This window comes from Liolophura sinensis, chromosome 11 (assembly GCF_032854445.1).
Source record: "Liolophura sinensis isolate JHLJ2023 chromosome 11, CUHK_Ljap_v2, whole genome shotgun sequence".
Taxonomy (NCBI): Eukaryota; Metazoa; Mollusca; class Polyplacophora; order Chitonida; family Chitonidae; genus Liolophura; species Liolophura sinensis.
In genome coordinates this window covers 19,112,373-19,130,962 of record NC_088305.1, presented here as the reverse complement: position 1 = coordinate 19,130,962, position 18,590 = coordinate 19,112,373, and the positions used below count along the sequence as shown (strand labels likewise).

Below are 18,590 nucleotides of genomic sequence, written 5' to 3'. Positions count from 1 at the left end.
ATGACCATCTGCAGGTTGATGACAAACCTTCCCACGTACGACCGGTTGGACTTGAACTCACAGCCACCGCAAGCGTGAGAGGCTCCTGGGTCATTCTAACTCAGGAATTCAAGGAACTGATGATAAGCCTGTTCTATACTATATGTTTATGTAGCAGGAAATGTATATACTCTCCAATTCATTGTCTTTATATTAAAAAAAAAACAAATAACAATTGCAATTAATATTCCTTAGTACATGTATTGTATAAATTTTCTTTCAAAATGAACTTACATGTATTAAAAATTAACTGAAAAAATTGTTCATGTCTCAGTTTGAGAAACTGACTTACGTTCTTCCATTAAAATAGATATCGCCCCAAAGTCTTCGTGCGAATTCCACTTCGTTGATACCTCCTGAAAAAAAAACAGAATGACCTTGACCTACCATATTTCACCTAAAATCCTACAAAGTTTCAATTTTCATAGTTTTGTCTCCAGCAGACAATTATTACATTCTTTTCATCAGAAAACATGGTCCATGAGTCAAAAATGGTGGGGCGACTCCCTCACTTTTCACAGCTCAACATACAAATGCTGACCTCCAACTGCGCCCAGGTCATCACAAAGATGACTTCGTGTCAAGCAAACATGTGCAAAATGACTATTCTGATTCTTCAACCTTGTCAGCCGCCTCTGCAAATCAATATTTCGAAACATTCGAAGATTTGCACAGTTTTATAAAGCTTTGCACCTTTAATGACACAAACTAATCATTTTTACTGTCGTTTTCATAGTAATTTTATCCATAAATTCCGCTGAAAAAAGGCTGAAGATTCACAGTAAGTAAATTTGTGATATTTTTTTTATCCATCATCCACTTTTGTATTATTACTTTATGATAATATAGCTGGAGTCTAATAAATTTGACCCCAGTAAATCACATTAGATGATTTAAACTGTTGTTTAGGCCAATCACAAGGAAGAGCTGAAAATATTAAAACATTTTGACCCCTGTGTTTTCTGCAGTAATATTAAGAAGTTTGATCACAGCAAGTTTGTAGGAAATCACCGTTTGACGACTCACCGTAGGTGTCGGAGTAGATCTTAGCAAATGAGCCCAGGGTAAAGCAGAATCGGTAGTACGAGCTGGCAAAACAGACGTTGCCCAGGATGGGTGACACTCGTCTGTTCTCAGTGTCTTCAGCATACAAACTGTGGAGAGGAGAAGTCATGAATTTGCTAATTTATCTGTCTGGGGTTTGTTCATTTGACTGGTGTTTTACACTATACTTAAAAACGCTTCACTTTTACGACGGCTACCAGCATTATCATATTGGTGGCACTGATGGGAGACACTGCTATGAGACCTGGATGTGAGACACTGCCATGAGACACTGATGTGTGTCGTTGATGTGAGACAATGATACAAGACACTGCTATGAGAACCTGATGCAAGACACTGCCATGAGACATTGACACACTGATATGAGACAATGACACACTGATGTGAGACACTGATACAAGACACTGCTATGAGACCTGATGTGAGACACTGCCATGAGACACTGATGCTTGTCGTTTATTTGAGACACTGATACAAGACACTATGAGACAATGACACATTGCCATGAGCCAATGACACACTGATGTGAGACACTGATACAAGACACTGCTATAAGACCCTGATGTGAGACACTGCTATGAGACACTGATGCGTGTTGCTGATGTGAGACACTGACACGAGACACTGCTATGAGACAATGACACACTGATGTGAGACACTGACCTGATGATACTGTTGACCTCATCCAGAATATTCCTGAGTTTGTAGTAGGCATCTGTCGGTGGCAGCTTTAACTCTAGGATAAGTCGATCAACTTTGTTGATACAGATGGTGACAGCCATTTTCTCCTGAACAGCATGCTTGATCAGGCGTTCAGTGTTCAGCATCACCTGGAGGACATGCAAACAAGGTTGGGATATATACAAGTCCCAAGGCAAGTAAGCTGCCCCACCTGAGCCATTAGGTTGATACGGTTCAAATAGTCGTTACACTATCCCCTTAATGTTGAACGCCAAGCGAGGAAGTTACAACTTCCTCTTTTAAGGTCTTAGGTGTGACCCAGGATTGACCCTGGATCTACTGCCTCCCCTGGCGAACGCTCTACCAACTGTGCTGTCGGGGCCAGTCCTTTGGCCATGGGGGCCCTCTACTAGACCATGTACATTGCAAGACGACACTGTAAACTTATGCATTGTGAAACTAAAGACAAATGGATAGGTGAGTTAATTTAATGTTTGTATCTCTTCTCCACTTTTATTTATTTGGTTTATTTGGTTGGTGCTTTACGCCGTACTCAAGAATATTTCACTTATACGACGGCGGCCAGCACTATGGTGGGAGAAAACCGGGCATCCACAGATTGCTGGCAGACCTTCCCACGTACTCTCCATGTTTATATTATGGGCTTCATGACTCCTTCATGGCTCCTTCATGATTCCTTCATGACTCCTTCATGACTACATGTAAGTGTACATACCGACCAGAGAGATCTGACAGTAACTGGACAAAAGTTATATAAAACAATAAAAACACAAAGCTAGTTTTAGGTATAGTTTTAAGTGGTCATTCTTGCAACGTTCCCATTATTTTCTTTTTTCCTTCACTTCAATTTTCACCTATGTGCATGTTCATCACAATGAAAGACAAATAAAGTGACAATGCTTCGTGCAAGCCATGTACACTCAGTTCTCGGGTTTCAATCAATGAGAAACAAATCTTAGATAGGCCCCAGAACCAAGACAGGCATAGCATCATATGGGTTTTATTCAAGGGATAATAACTTGATGATATAGCCTCACTATAGCTGATGCCGTAAATGCCTTTTTATTCGCGGGCATAAAATTTCGCGGATTTGTTAAGAAGACACATTCGAGGGCATCAATTTTCGCGGATTTCAACAGAATTTTTGGACAACTGATAAACGAATATCAAACTTCAATACAGAAACGCCAAGTAATAAAACAACTGAAGCATTCAAGTAACAATGTTATCATTTAAACTTGATTGTACCTGTAACATATGACAAAAATTCTATACAATACAGTAACTTGATCAGGCAAAGGAAATTAATCTTCCTAAGCTTTTAATCTTTTGAAGACTGTTAATCTTTATCACACAAAGCCCTTGCCAGCTGTGTGAGCAAATATTCGTGTCACTCACTCCGGGAGACGACGAAGGTTTAAATGTGATATAAATAAATCCCACTGTTTAATTGCTCATGCATCGGCAGGTGAGTGAAACTTTGAGTGAACTGTGACAGATTTGAGTAAATTTCTCTGAAATAAACTTTATGAAAAGGGAAGTCTGAAGTGCGGAAAGCCCCGAGCAATGTATTGGGCACGTTGGAAAGGTGATCTGACTGGAAGGCAAGTGCAGTCAACGACAAAAACAGCCTCTCTCATCGTATGTATATTGTATCACGTACACACGCCCAGTATAAATTATTGATTTGTATGTCTCTAACTGCGGCAATAAATCAACAACAACAGCAACATCGCATTGGGGTGATACTTAGACAAAGCTAAGCCTCGTTAAAAGAAAGCGCCATTAACTGACAATCAATTAAGCTGGACTTGTGAAAGGCAGAATACATTCTAATTAGGTATTTCTAATTAAAGTGTTTGAAAAAGTATCAGAACCGTAGTCCTTGTTAACGAATTTATGCCTGTAACGCATGCTACATTTATAAAGTACTTACACGGATTTTATATTTGATGGCACTTATTTTCGCGGAAATGTGTTTGCCGCGAAATCCGCGAATGTTAGTACCACACGAATAAAAAGGCATTTACAGTATCCCAAATGGAGAATGAGGAATTCCCGGCTTCCAGACTTACCCCTTCTGCTGCGTCCACAAAGATGACACACCCATCGCTGAGGCGGAACGCTGCCGTCACCTCGTCAGAGAAATTCACATGACCTATGGAAACAATGGAGAACTTTTGTGGTCAAATTTTCAGGTCTCATTTGATAATGCACAAACAATGGCTGCTCCAATACTCTTTCTGGGGTGCCCCCGTGGCTCAGTTGGTTAGCGCGCTAGTGCAGCGTAATGACCCAGGAGTCTCTCACCAATGCGGTCGCTGTGAGTTCAAGTCCAGCTCATTCTGGCTTCCTCTCCGGCCGTATGTGGGAAGGTCTGTCAGCAACCTGCGGATGGTCGTAGGTTCCCTCCTACAATACTGGCCGCTGTCGTATAAGTGAAATATTCTTGAGTACGGCGTAAAACACCAATCAAATAAATAAATACATACACACACTTTCTAGTGCATTGAATTTGATGTGATTTGTTACCAAGAACAGTATCCTTATTTTAATAAAACTTGAAAAGTTCTGGCCCACACATACATGCAGCTGTCACTATTGTTGTTTTCTCTCTATCAAACAGGCTAACCTCGTGTTGTATAAACTTTCCTGGTGTTGTCTGATGAGCTTACCTGTTGTCTGATGAGCTTATCCTTGTCTGATGAGCTTATTTATTGTCTGACGTGCTTACCTGTCGTCTGATAGTCTTACCTGTTGCCTGATGAGCTTACCCGTTGTCTGATGAGCTTACCTGGAGTATAACAAGCCTACCTGGTGTCTGATGAGCTAACCTGGAGAATAACAAGCCTACCTGGTGTCTGATGAGCTTACCTGGAGTATAACAAGCCTACCTGGTGTCTGATGAGCTTACCTGGAGTATAACAAGCCTACCTGGTGTCTGATGAGCTTACCTGAAGTATAACAAGCCTACCTGGTGTCTGATGAGCTTACCTGAAGTATAACAAGCCTACCTGGTGTCTGATGAGCTTACCTGGAGAATAACAAGCCTACCTGGTGTCTGATGAGCTTACCTGGAGTATAACAAGCTTACCTGGCGTGTCAAACAGGTTCATCAGGTAGGATTTGCTCTTCGAGTCCTGCATGACCAGAGTGACAGGTGAAGACTTAATGCTGACACCTCGCTGAAATGACAAAGCAAAACAAGCCATTAGTATTTCCACTTATACCATGGCTATCAGATTTCAAGCAGAGAAAACTGAAACTATGGCAAGTTTCTCTTCGCATACGAGACAGTTATACTGTCTCCTGACAAGCACTGGAATCCTGCTTATCCACCACTGAGCTTAGTATACTAGCGGAAGAGTACTGATAATCAAAATAACAAAAAAAAGAAAAAAAAAGAAAAAAAAACTGAAAAATCTCATGTTTGATGTTCCAATATTTTAAGAAAATTTTATATGTCGCCTTAAGGATAAATATATCATAAGCACTAGAATAATCGATCCTTTTTTCATCACAGAAAATATTCTCTTCACATGAATTTAATGTTGTGCAGCTGGTGGAATATTTAAGAAATAATGTTCACGTCACGGTAGTCTAACGGTAGTTTTACATCAAATCAATGTGGAAGAGTTTACATTTTAGGTCGAAGGTCGAAGAGTTTATATTTTAGGTCCAAGGTGAAGCCTGAGACCTAAAACTTGTAAACTCTTTCACATCGATTTGATGTAAAACTACCGTTAGACTACTCTGATGCGAACATTATTTCTATTATATTACCTTGGTAACAGCAAAATGTTCTCGTAATTACAACAAAAACGCCATTGCGGTTTAGATTAACAGCAAAAAACGCCCCCCACTTCCTCCCCGGCACGTTGTTTTCGTCCAACCGAACGTTCTAAAGGGGCATGACCTAATTCTTGACAAAACTATGATGTGTTTTACAGGGGGTGTTAAAATGCGATGCTAAATGTTACGGACAAGCTTCACGACTAGGATAGAATAATAAAGAGAATACGTTTGTTTCTCGAAAACAATTCCGACTATAAAATTTGCACTATAAAATAAAACATCCGCAGGGTTGCTTTCATATTGTCCTGCTTTCAGCTAAGACTCTGTTATCAGGGTAGGCTTCGGTGAGACAGGCACCGTGTCAAACAGCGACCACAATGACAGTGGGCCAGGGAGGTCGCTCGTTGCTGGCAGCGAGAGTTCGGGCAAGTCAAAAGATTTCCCAAACTTTGTCTGACAGAGCTAAAGGAGCTGGAAATCTCTGGCATCAGCAACAAGACAACAAAAGTGGGGAGTAAAACTGTTTAAACATAATTAAAGTTTTCACTTACGTATGAAAAAAAAAAAATTGAAACACACAAAATTAGGTTAACAATAGTTTGATACTGAATTTTATTGGTTTGCTTGTGTAAATGTTTTGCGGTCGTGTTGTATTCTGTATCAAGTTCATAAACACTGGGTAACGAATGTTGAAATAACGGAACACTTCAGTTCACATTTTCAATTCAATGTTAATTTCTCAACATATGTTGATAAATAACAAAACAATAACAGCATCATAGATATGTGTTTATGCTTATTTTAAGTAAGCAAATAAATATATTATAATTTATATGTTGAAGGTATCATGAGGATAAATATGATTTGCGTTTGTAGTATTGTGAAATACAATGGACGGCTACCACAATTTAAATTTGTAATGACGCAATCTGTACAAAGTTATATGTACATTAAACCAGCCCCGTGCACGTTTCACTCAGTGCCTTGTACCAGTTACGTAAAATATACGCGTCACACTCATGCATAAAGGTCACATGATGTACAAAATTTGAAGATCTTGGTCAACAGCAATATATAGGCGGCAGTCAGACAATAGCAAATAGATGTGAGGTTGATGAGAACTGTGCTGTTATTTATTGTTGAACCACCCTCAAAAACTTTGAAGCGTAACTGAAAACTGGGATTTTGCCATTTGGATGGTATTGCTACTGTTACGTGTAACATTACAGTCGACAGCGTCAGGGATTTGCACTGGGAGTGGCGTGACTGACATGGGAGTATTTTCACTCAACGGCATTTTCACTTTCAGCATTTTCTGATAACACACTTGAAGCTTGCAGGATAATGCTGATTTCACGGCGTTTTGAAACGGAGAGTTTGGTGATATAACTCCATACACTGGATTCATTGCGGTGGTCTGTCACAGACATAACGTCCATCACAGAAACTTCGGCATCAGCAAGAACTGTGGCTGTCGTAGCCCGGACGCAGTGATTCGTGTACCGGCGGCTAAGTTTTGCATCGCGGGAAATATCAGACATCATGGATCCGTTCGTTTTGAGACCCATCAGTTTAAAAAAAAAAGTTTGCTCCGACAGAAAAAATCGCCACTTTGTTTCTTTGTTTATATTTGTCGTCTGCTTTATTCAATGTAAACGACAACCTCTATCCACCCATAGAACTACAACAGACCCGTGCAGAAGTCAAACACTTCTGTCTCATGATGGGGGGTATCGAACGACTCAGATAATGTGCACTTGGCACAATGCCAAGCAGTGCGTTGTATGTAATAAAAAGGAATCGAAGCGTAATAGAATTGATAATAATAGCGCGTTAGGACTTCACTTGTCCACAGCTTCTCCTTAGTGCTGAACAGTGCCAAAGATATTTCACGAAAGCCCATATGAATGAGGAACGAAGCAATAAATTTATAGGACAGAGCAATAGAAATTCTCACCTCCTGTTCAGTGAAGAGAGTGTCTGTGTATCGCATCTGCAAAAATCAAAATCACAAGATTTGAAATACAATTTTACTCTTCTGCTCCCAAAAACATGCCTTTTTAAGAGCAAATAAAGGCAATAAAATAGTACTCTGGGAGCTGAAACTTCTATCTTTCCAGTAGTTTATACTGCCGTCCCGTGACAAAAGGAAGCATATAGGTCAAAAAGTAGGATTATCACATAATATGCTTCTTGAATCAAGTCGCATGTCTTGGTAGAGGGATTTTGTATGCTGTGATGAAAGGGCAAAATGAAGCAAGTGCGCGTGGACTGACAGTTTTCTGTGACAAGAGAAAGCAAATGATTGGCCAATCCTAATGTACATTATTATCCTCAATTTACATTTTTAATTGCCTTTCTTGTGGTCTATAATTTCAATGTAAATTAAATAGGGAGAGGCCAAGACAGGCACATAGTGTTTATGTTTTCAGTCAAAATATCAGAATGCATTTGTCACTTGCTTCCATTTTGTCAAAGGAAGGCAGTACAATAGCACCTTCCAAACAAACCTTAAAACACCTTTTCTAAGTTCAACAGAAATTTCACTTCATTTTGTAGGATTACTTCATCTACCTTTTAGGCCCTCTTCAAGAGTTTTATTTTGAAGTCTGATTATTTTTCTCTTCTCTTCTAAAGTGTTGGCACCAAAAGTATCATTCCAAGGTCTAAACGTATAGTTTTACAAACACCAGTTTTGATGAGATATAGTACTTGTATGTTCTGTTAACCAATCAAAATCTGATCTCTGCCATTAAATCACGGTAAATCTTGTTATTACGTATGGAATTCACATTCATTCTATGCCTCTGAAATCAATCGATCAATCAATCATTGTCGCACTTTACAGAATATTTTGTCTCAATGTCATGAATGTGCCTGAACGCACATAGAAGAGAATGTCTATACATGTCTCTTGTTGAGAAAATGTCTATACATGTCTCTTATTGAGAAAATGTCTATACATGTCTCTTGTTGAACAAATGTCTATACAGGTCTCTTGTTGAACAAATGTCTATATATGTCTCTTGTTGAACAAATGTCTACGCATGTCTTTTGTTGAACAAATGTCTATACATGTCTCTTGTTGAACAAATGTCTATACATGTCCCTTGTTGAGAAAATGTCTATACATGTCTCTTGTTGAGAAAATGTCATACATGTATCTTGTTGAACAAATGTCTATACATGTCTCTTGTTGAGAAAATGTCTATACGTCTCTTGTTGAACAAATGTCTATACATGTCTCTTGTTGAACAAATGTATATACATGTCTCTTGTTGAACAAATGTCTATGCATGTCTTTTGTTGAACAAATGTCTATATATGTCTCTTGTTGAACAAATGTCTATACATGTCTCTTGTTGAGAAAATGTCTATACATGTCTCTTGTTGAGAAAATGTCACACATGTCTCTTGTTGAACAAATGTCTATACATGTCTCTTGTTGAGAAAATGTCATACATGTCTCTTGTTGAACAAATGTCTATACATGTCTCTTGTTGAGAAAATGTCTATACGTCTCTTGTTGAACAAATGTCTATACATGCCTTTTGTTGAACAAATGTCTATACATGTCTCTTGCTGAACAAATGTCTATACATGTCTCTTGTTGAGCAAGTGTCTGTACATGTCTTTTGTTGAACAAGCTAAAATTCTTCCTCCCAGAGATTTAAAATCCCCTCACCTCTTTATCCTCAGTAGCTCGCAGCTCAGGATGTGTCTGCTCGATCAAAGCATCAATAAACGTTGTCTGTAACATTCAAGAGGATGACAATGGTGTATTAACAACATATTAAACTTTACTTTCTCTTTTCCCACAAGAGGCAATAATAAGTTGAATAAACTTTCATAAACTTAAATGTTTTATTTTGCCACACTCAAAAAATATTTCACTTGAGTTCACCAGCCTGGAAATAATTGTTGAGTTGGTAAAGAACATAATAATGGCAAATCTTCCAGCTATTATCAAAAAAAAAAACATTATTAAAAATAAATTATCCAGCATTATTAAAAAAGTTACAATGTTATTTACATATCCTTGTCCTGCTGCTTATTTTCAGTCTTGTGTTCAGGGCATTGTCAATCCAGCCTGACAGGGGCCTGGAAAACCTCGACAAAAAAAGACCCCACAGGGCCTGCAGCAGGAGCTGGGTTTGAACTCACAACCGCATTGGTCAAGAGTGGATACTGGAGACGTTCAGCATTCACAATCACTTGATGGTATGTGATACAACAAACGTGACTAGAGATCGAATCAATGTTTATAGAAGCTAATAAGATCCATCAAAGACGAGTTAACCCGAGGCTCACCTTCCCATGATGCAAATGACCGCAGAGTGTGACGTTTCTGATCAACCCTGGTACGTCCATCAGGTCTGCCAGAAACCTGAAAAGATGCAAAAACGTATGTTTTAAGCTGTAAAAGGTAAAAAGAACAAGGGAAAATTCCCAATGGCTGTAACACTAACGATTAAGATTTTGTGTCGTTTTGACCTGATGACCCTCTTTAAGCGAATGACACATACAGAAAGAGAAAATATAATTAATATGCACACCATAGAGAGAAAACCCAGAGCAGCGATGAGAGTGTGATAGATGGCAAATCTTCACAAAAAAAAACCCTACAGGGCTTGCAGCAGGAGCTAGGTTTGAACTCACAACCGACTGGTCAAGAGTGGATATCAAGAGACGTTCAGCAAAGTTTCAAACGTCCTAGTCAACTTACCTCAGTTAAACCTTTACTCTAACTGTTCATGTAAATTACATGCCCCATGGCACCATGGCTTAAGCACAATTGGGTTAAAAAAAAAAAAAAGCAGATTGACATCAGTGTCTAGAATTATTCAAAATGCTACACTGTCATCACATTTAATGTACAATATTTATTTGACTGATGTTTTACGCCATACTCAAAAATATTTCACTAATACGACGGCGGACAGCATTATGGTGGGAGGAAACTGAGCAGAACCCGGGGAAAACCCACGAACAACTGCAGGTTGCTGCCAAACTTCCCACCAATGGCCAGAGAGGAAGCCAGAATGAGTTGGACTTGAACTCACAGCGACAGTTTATATACAATAACATTACATTATTGAAGGCCTATGTTATAATATAGGGCACAAAAACAAACTGATTGGCTGACTGACAGAATAACCCATATATTAGGCTGCTTGTGAAAGGTTCAATTAAGACATCAGTCTTTCCACTATGGTAACCTTGATTACGCGCTGGAGTCAATAAAGAAACCAGAAATTTTCACACCACTTTGAAAAGACCGACTTCTACTATGGGACTAAGCATGTCTGAAATAAAGGAAGCATAGAAAAGATCGTTTGATAATTCATCTGATCAGTGTTCATGAATATTCATCTCTTATGGGACTGCCATGTGCCTGAAACTCGACAGCTGGATAATGATGGGAAGAAAGTGAGCACAACCAAGGGGAAGAGTGAGTGAGTGCTTGGGGTTTAACGTCGTACTCAACAATTTTTCAGTCATATGACGACGAAGGAATCATTAGGGTGCATGCACGTGTAATGTGCCTCCTTGTTGCAGGACGGATTTCCACCGCTCTTTTATTTAGTGCTGCATCACTGAGACGACTTACCGAAGGCAAGTAAGCCGCACGGCCCGAGCCATTATACTGATACGGGTCAACCAGTCGTTGCACTATCCCCTTCATGCTGAACGCCAAGCGAGGAAGTTACAACTTCCTCTTTTAAAGTCTTAGGTGTGACTCGACCAAGGATTGATCCTGGATCTACCGGTCCCGAAGCGGACCCAAGGGGAAGAGTATGACCCTTCGCATGTAGGATTTGAACACACAACCTCTCTGGTTTAGAGCCTAATAGTCACAGCAAGCCAGTGCTTTGATAATCTATCAAAGCTACAGAAGCCCTTGAATCACAAGCAATCTGTTCTTACTCCATGTTGTAGACTGTGGAGGGTAAGTCTTGCTCTGCCATGGCAAATTTCTTCTTCTTTACTGGTGCGATGATTGGTTCTGTAAAAAGAGAAAGAAGATTCAAAATCTCATAGTGGATACAAGCTTGAATAAATCTTGACATTAAATGTTGACTTACTCTTTTCATGTCTTTTTTTTTTTTTTGCTTTTTGTTTATTTCTTTGATTGTAGATGTTACTGACCACTACGACCATTTGAGATGTACAAACTTACACGTCTGCCATATTGCTGGATGACAATTGACATCACTGTGCAAACAACCTCGCTTGCACCATCAGTAGTTTCTACAATGCAAGATGGATAATCCACAAAGTCCATGCCCAAGGCTGGGATTGAACCCGTGATCTCATGTGTCCCAAACTACTGAAAGACAATGGTCTTACCATTCAGCCAAGAAACTTCACAATATCTTTGGCTTGAACCTTTCCGCAAGGGTCGGAAACAGCACACCTTATATATTATATCATTTATATATATATATATATATATATATATATATATATATATATATATATATTTATATATATATATATCGATATATACAACCATTAACATCAAGATACCCCCATTGTCAGTATTTTTCCATTTGCTACGAATGATCCTTCTCACGTAGGTAAATATCTATTCAGATCAGTCATTATCTTTCTGAACTGACAAGCAACCAGCTACTTGACAAGAGAATTAAAAAATGAAAATAAAACAGGAACTCTGCACAAACTGGGCATCTACCAGCTCTTTTTGTTTCCAAAAGTAGCAGATTGCAGATGCCTGGTAACTGCCTCTAATGAATAACCTCAACAGGCTTTGAAAATGCAAACTGTCTCCATGGTTTACCTGTTAGAGGCTGGGTGTCTTCTTCTTGTACAATTGTCTGAAAATGGAAAAAACATGCAATTAATTCCTCAGTACATAAAAGCCTTCGAATCAAAGCTTGAAGTGTCGACTAACTTTACCAGTGAGTAAGGTCTTCTGCATGAGGCACCAGTTGTCTCCCTTGTTCATATTCACGATGTTGAAATCATTATCTGAAAGTTCCCTATGAACTGTTCCCTAGGAACTGTTCCCTTTTACTGAAGAACTGGGGTTTAATGTATTTGGCAGTATTTCAGATGTATCAAGACGAACTGTTCCCTATGAACAAATGACTGAAGTTTAACACCACATTGGCAGTATATCAGTCACATTATTTATTTATTTATTTGATTGGTGTTTTACACCGTACTCAAGAATATTTCAATTATACGACTGCAACCAGCACTATGGCGGGTGGAAACTGGGCAAAGCCCGGCGGAAAGCCACGACCATCCGCAGGTTGCTGACAGATCTTCCCACGTATGGCTGGAGAAGAAGCCAGCATGCAGCCACATTGTGGCAAGCTGTTTAGCTTGTGTGATAACTCAGAACCAGAAGAGAGTTGAACAGTTTTAACTGTTAATAATTTCCCGCGGAATAATACTTTCACATAGTAAAGAAAATCCTTGATTTCTGAGTTATATCCTGAAAACTTTCATCATTATTATCAACTTTGCTCACCTCAACCTCCGGACCAAACACCTCCTCAGGGGTGGGGTAATATTTCTTGTCCTCGTGAAGAACTACCTGCATGTCTCCACCATCATCAGCATCGTCCTGGTCCATCGCCCCTTCCTCATCCTTAAGGGTCAGAAAAAAGTCAAACATCAGAAAAAGTTACGTAAAGGTCATGAAAACAGCAAAGGTCAAAAAAAGGTGGGGGTCATAAAATGTTGAAGGTTAGTGGTTGAGATATTCCCTTTTGCACAATTGTTGGCCATGTGTGGCGGCGCTATGGTAGCGAGCGAAAATTTCCCACTGCACGCCAGGCATTTGTGTTTGCTGCTTTGCAATCTGTGTAGCTGTATTGCTGTTTGTTTAACACAGAGATTCACTCTTCAGGTACATAACTCAAGGGTTGCGTTCCATCTATTTTTATATACAGTTATAATATTAGACATTTTTCTCTTGAATGACATTTGTACCACATAAACCAACACACGTTTCAAACAATTTACTTTTGTGCGTGTCATAAGGTGTTCAATTTCTGAGACACAACTGCTTTCTAGGTTTAATAAATTTAAGTTCATTTCAAAGTTATGAGGCATGTCCTATAGCTCAAGGAGAATGATTACACTTTACTGGCATAGACACACAGTTGTTTTGAGCAACTACTTAGACTTTTTGTAATGTCGACTTAAGGTCATGGCTTAGAGTTAGGGATAGAGTTACCTCCCATTTAATTGTATAAGTAGTTGTTGCCGTACAGAGTAGTCTCCCATCTGGCATTACAAAGTACTATTGTGGTATGTCTGTATTTATTTATTTGATTGGTGTTTTACGCCATATTCAAGAATATTAATTGACGGCGGCCAGCATTATGGTGGGAGAAAAAACCCACAACCATCTGCAGGTTGCTGGCAGACCTTCCAACGTATGGCCGGAGAGGGAGCCAGCATAAGCTGGACTTGAACTCACAGCGACAGCATTGGGGTATGTCTGTAGAATGTTAATTTAATGCTACAATGATCAACTGAATTCAGTTATCGTAGTTTTACTGTTTATTATGCAACGATGAATTATAACTGTTAGTCCATATTATTGAAATATTTTCGTGGAAGTTATGGAATAATTAACTTTAGTAGATTTAATTTGCAAACATTTCATTACAAGTAAATTACTGGATGCAAGGCTTACAGTGTCAGAAGCAGTGTGCCATGGAGCTATATGTTATACACAATGTAGTTCATGTATTTTCACATAACTGACTGATTTATTTGGTGTTCAACAATTGTTGCTGACAGTAACATTCTACTGAGTACATATAATTCAGACACTATCACCAATGTAATTCATAGTTTTAATTCCTTCTGTTCTTTCTGTGTTACAGAACTATCAGCGCTGTATACACTGTCTACCACTTGTTGTTACAGAACTGTCTGCGCTGTATACACTGTCTACCACTTTTGTTACAGAACCGTCTGTGCTGCATACACTGTCTACCACTTGTTGTTACAGAACTGTCTGTGCTGTATACACTGTCTACCAACACTGTCTACCACGTGGTTACAGAACTGTCAGCACTGTATACATTGTCTACCACTTGTTACAGAACCATCTGCACTGTATACCCTGTCTACCACTTGTTGTTACAGAACTGTCTGCACTGTATACACTGTCTACCACTTGTTGCTACAGAACTGTCTGTGCTGTATACACTGTCTACCACTTGTTGTTACAGAACTGTCTGTGCTGTATACACTGTCTACCACTTGTTGTTACAGAACTGTCTGCGCTGTATACACAGTTTACAACTTGTTGTTCTGCAAAAGGCATACAGTGATTGAATAAAGACCGTCATTGAAAAATTCTCAGAATTTTCTCAGGTCAAAACAAGATCTAATGTCAGAATAAAAAAGGTTAGAGATCAAAAATAAAAGATCTAAGGTCATAAAAAGGTTGGAGGAGATAACTGGACAGAGCCCAGGGGAATCCCATGACCTTCCCAAGCATGGCCAGAGAGGAAGCCAGCATGAGCTGGACTTGAATTCCTACCGCCGCATTGGTGAGCGGCTCCTGGGTCATTTTGTGCTGCAGTGGCATACTAAACCTCTGGGCCACGGAGATTAAAGATCAGAAAATGGCTTGAGGTTAGAAGAATATCAAAGGTCAGGAATTGGTTGGAGACAACAAAAGTAATTCATGCATGACCCCTTCCTCAACCTGAAATTTTTATCTTGCTATTATTGCCTGTAATGTAACATTAGAGACACAAGGTGTGCGTACAGAATTGAATAAGAGAGACTATTAGATCTGAAGGGCAGGACAAGAGGCATTTATGGACACGCTTGCAATTTCAGTTTTTGGTGAAATTCCTTGTATTATATCCTTCTGCTTCTACTATTGCAGGTCTTTACTCACATCCATCTGTCCCCCGTAGTCGGCCATCTCATCATCATGATCTTCTTCCTCATCTTCATCATCATCACTGTCTAGCTCTGGGCCGATGTAGTTCCCGAACTCGTCATACAGATCTGCGTCCATCTCTGACTGACTACACAAGACAGCAACAGTTGACTAGAAATAAAACAACACCGCCAATAACAGAAATAGCAGAAATAATAGCAAAATTAGGCGTCATCCTAACGTGTTTATTTTATTTATTTGGTTATATTTGATTGATTTCTTGGAAAGTGCTGAAGAATATTTCACCGATACGATGGCGGCCAGCATTATAATGGGAGGAAATGAGGCAAAGCCCAGGGGAAACCCATGGCTATCCACAGGTTGCTGGCAGACCTTCCCATGTACGGACGGAGAGGAAGCCATGTTTGTTTGTTTATTTATTTGATTGGTGTTTTACGCCATACTCAAGAATATTTCACTTATACGACGGCGGCCAGCATTATTGTGGAAGGAAACCAGGCACAGCCCTTGGGGAAACCCATGACCATCCGCAGGTTGCTGGCAGACCTTCCCACTTACAGATGTTTGTTTGAAGTTTTATGCACAGGTTCACGACTGCAAATGGTAGGAAAATGGCCCAGGAACCCAGATGATGTATATGATGTGGTGAGAAGGACGTTTATCTTTGGGATGATCGACAGCTTGGGATTTAACTGTGTTGTGGTCCAAACCCTTAAGCATTGTAAAGGAGTAATTGCACAGGCCAGGGAGGTTAGTAATCGCTTCCTTTCCGAAATTTTACAAAGTATTCCTCAGGGGTGAATGGGGGAATGCCATGACTATGCAAGTGTGAGAACAAAAATAAAAACTCAGATTTGTCACAGATTTCTTGCAGAGTAATCCCCTCTTCCATGGCCTTTGTCTCTGTGGCGGTTCCGTACTCATCTGTTCCACAGATATACAGTGAGTTGTAGTTCCGTAATTTACAGTATCGAATTTACAAAAAAAATTTTAGTACATAACCTAAGGCATTTTAGGTTTCTTCCTATTATAAAACAGTTTAGCCCAAATTACCCAACTAAAAGGGTGCCCAACTTAATAAGCTGTGCAGTTGTAAACTAAACACTAGGTTTGTTCTTTTGTTAGTCAATGAGCCCCTCCTTAGACACCTGTTAGATGCCCATTGTGAAAAGCTAGTTCTTCATCGAACTGATTTCGCTTTACCACCTGATACAACCTCAAGTTTCAAATTCTCGAAAGTGGAATTCAATGACATTACTAATGACACAAGATATCAAATGAGAGGTATAAATTTGTGTCGAAATCTGGACCAGAAATGATGTCTGTGACTTGCAGTGAGAGCGCCTATGTTCTCTGGGCAATGCTTGCTATTTGCTGGTTAGACGATATTGAACGATGTGTTAGAAATACACTAGTATACAGCCAGCAACCTTTCTTACCGTGATCCAGAAGTTCTAAGCTTTAGTTAACAACTGTCTTTGTTCAACACGTGCTGCAAATTTGAGTAGCACTGGGCAGCCGCCATCCATGAGGAGAACGTCCACGAGGAGAACGGACATCCATGAGCAGAACGGAACAAGTAACTTGTTCGTTTACGAATAATTGGGCAAGGTACGAGACTATAGGCCTGTATATTTATATAGGCCTATAGCCAAGCAGATAAATTCTCAACACTTTAAACCCCTTATTATCCGAAAACACAGACATTACTGTAACCCTGAAGACCTTCTCTAATGTGTCATTGTTAATTAGTAACCTAATAGTCCTCCATCACTAACTTAAAGAAAAAATATTAAAGATCCACGAGGAGGACCTTGCCTAGTTCACCTCCCCATAGGTATAAAGTATAACATCCACGAGGAGGACGGTGGCTAATTTACCTTCCTACTGGCATAAGATACAACATCGACAAGAAGGACAGTGGCTAATTTACCTTCCTCCAGGTAAAAGGTACAACATCCACGAGGAGGACGGTGGCTAATGTACCCTCATATAGGTATAAAGTACAACATCCACGAGGAGGACGGTGGGTAATTTACCTTCCTATAGCCGTAAAGTACAACATCCACGAGGAGGACGGTTGTTAGTTTACCTTCCTATAGGTATCAGGTAGAACCTCCACGAGGAGGACGGTGGCTACTTTACCTTACTGCAGGTATCAGGTACAACATCCACGAGGAGGACGGTGGCTAATTTAACTTCATATAGGTATAAGGTACAACATCCGTGAGGAGGACGGTGGCTAATTTACCCTCATATAGGTATAAAGTAGGCCTACAACATCCACGAGGAGGACGGTGGCTGATTTACCTTCCTATAGCCATAAAGTACAACATCCACGAGGAGGACGGTGGCTAATTTACCTTCCTGCAGGTATAAGGTACAACATCCATGAGGAGGACGGTGACCAGTTTACCCTCCTGCAGGTATCAGGTACAACATCTACAAAGAACACGGAGGCTAATTTACCTTACTATAGGTATAAAGTACAACATCCATGAGGAGGACGGTGGCCAATTTACCTTCCTGCAGGTATTAGGTACAACATCCACAAAGAGGACGGTGGCTAATTTACCTTTCCTCAGGTGTAAAGTACAACATCCACGAAGGGAACGTTGGCTAGTTTACATTTCTGGAGGTGTCAGGTATAACATCCACGAGGAGGATTGTGCCTATTTTACCTTCCTACTGGTATAAAGTACAACATCCATAAGGAGGACGGTGGCTAATTTACCTTAATACATGTATAAAATTCAACATCCACGAGGAGGACGGTGACTAGTTTACCTTTCTATAGGTATAAAGTTCAACATCCACGAGGAGGACGGTGACTAGTTTACCTTCCTACTGGTATAAAGTACAACATCCACGAGGAGGACGGTGGCTAATTTACCTTCATATAGGTATAAAGTACAACATCCATAAGGAGGACGGTGGCTAATTTACCTCCATGTAGGTATAAGGTACAACATCCACGAGGAGGACGGTGGCTAATTTACCTCCATGTAGGTATAAGGTACAACATCCACGAGGTGGACGGTGGCTAATTTACCTTCATATAGGTATAAAGTACAACATCCAC

The 18,590-nt window shown here is 39.8% G+C and overlaps 1 protein-coding gene across 1 annotated transcript in view; it reads right to left on the bottom strand.

Annotated features, from left to right (window-relative positions):
• Positions 1-18,590, bottom strand: part of LOC135477412 (116 kDa U5 small nuclear ribonucleoprotein component-like) — a 49,745-nt gene that overhangs the window by 16,434 nt on the left and 14,721 nt on the right. Inside the window, 13 exon segments of the mRNA XM_064757497.1 lie at positions 332-395; positions 1,066-1,193; positions 1,768-1,934; positions 3,882-3,964; positions 4,901-4,991; positions 7,559-7,594; positions 9,287-9,352; positions 9,913-9,988; positions 11,530-11,608; positions 12,404-12,440; positions 13,103-13,222; positions 15,503-15,635; positions 16,948-17,010. Of these exon segments, the coding sequence (XP_064613567.1) occupies positions 332-395; positions 1,066-1,193; positions 1,768-1,934; positions 3,882-3,964; positions 4,901-4,991; positions 7,559-7,594; positions 9,287-9,352; positions 9,913-9,988; positions 11,530-11,608; positions 12,404-12,440; positions 13,103-13,222; positions 15,503-15,625 (1,070 nt within the window). The 5' untranslated portion in view covers positions 15,626-15,635; positions 16,948-17,010.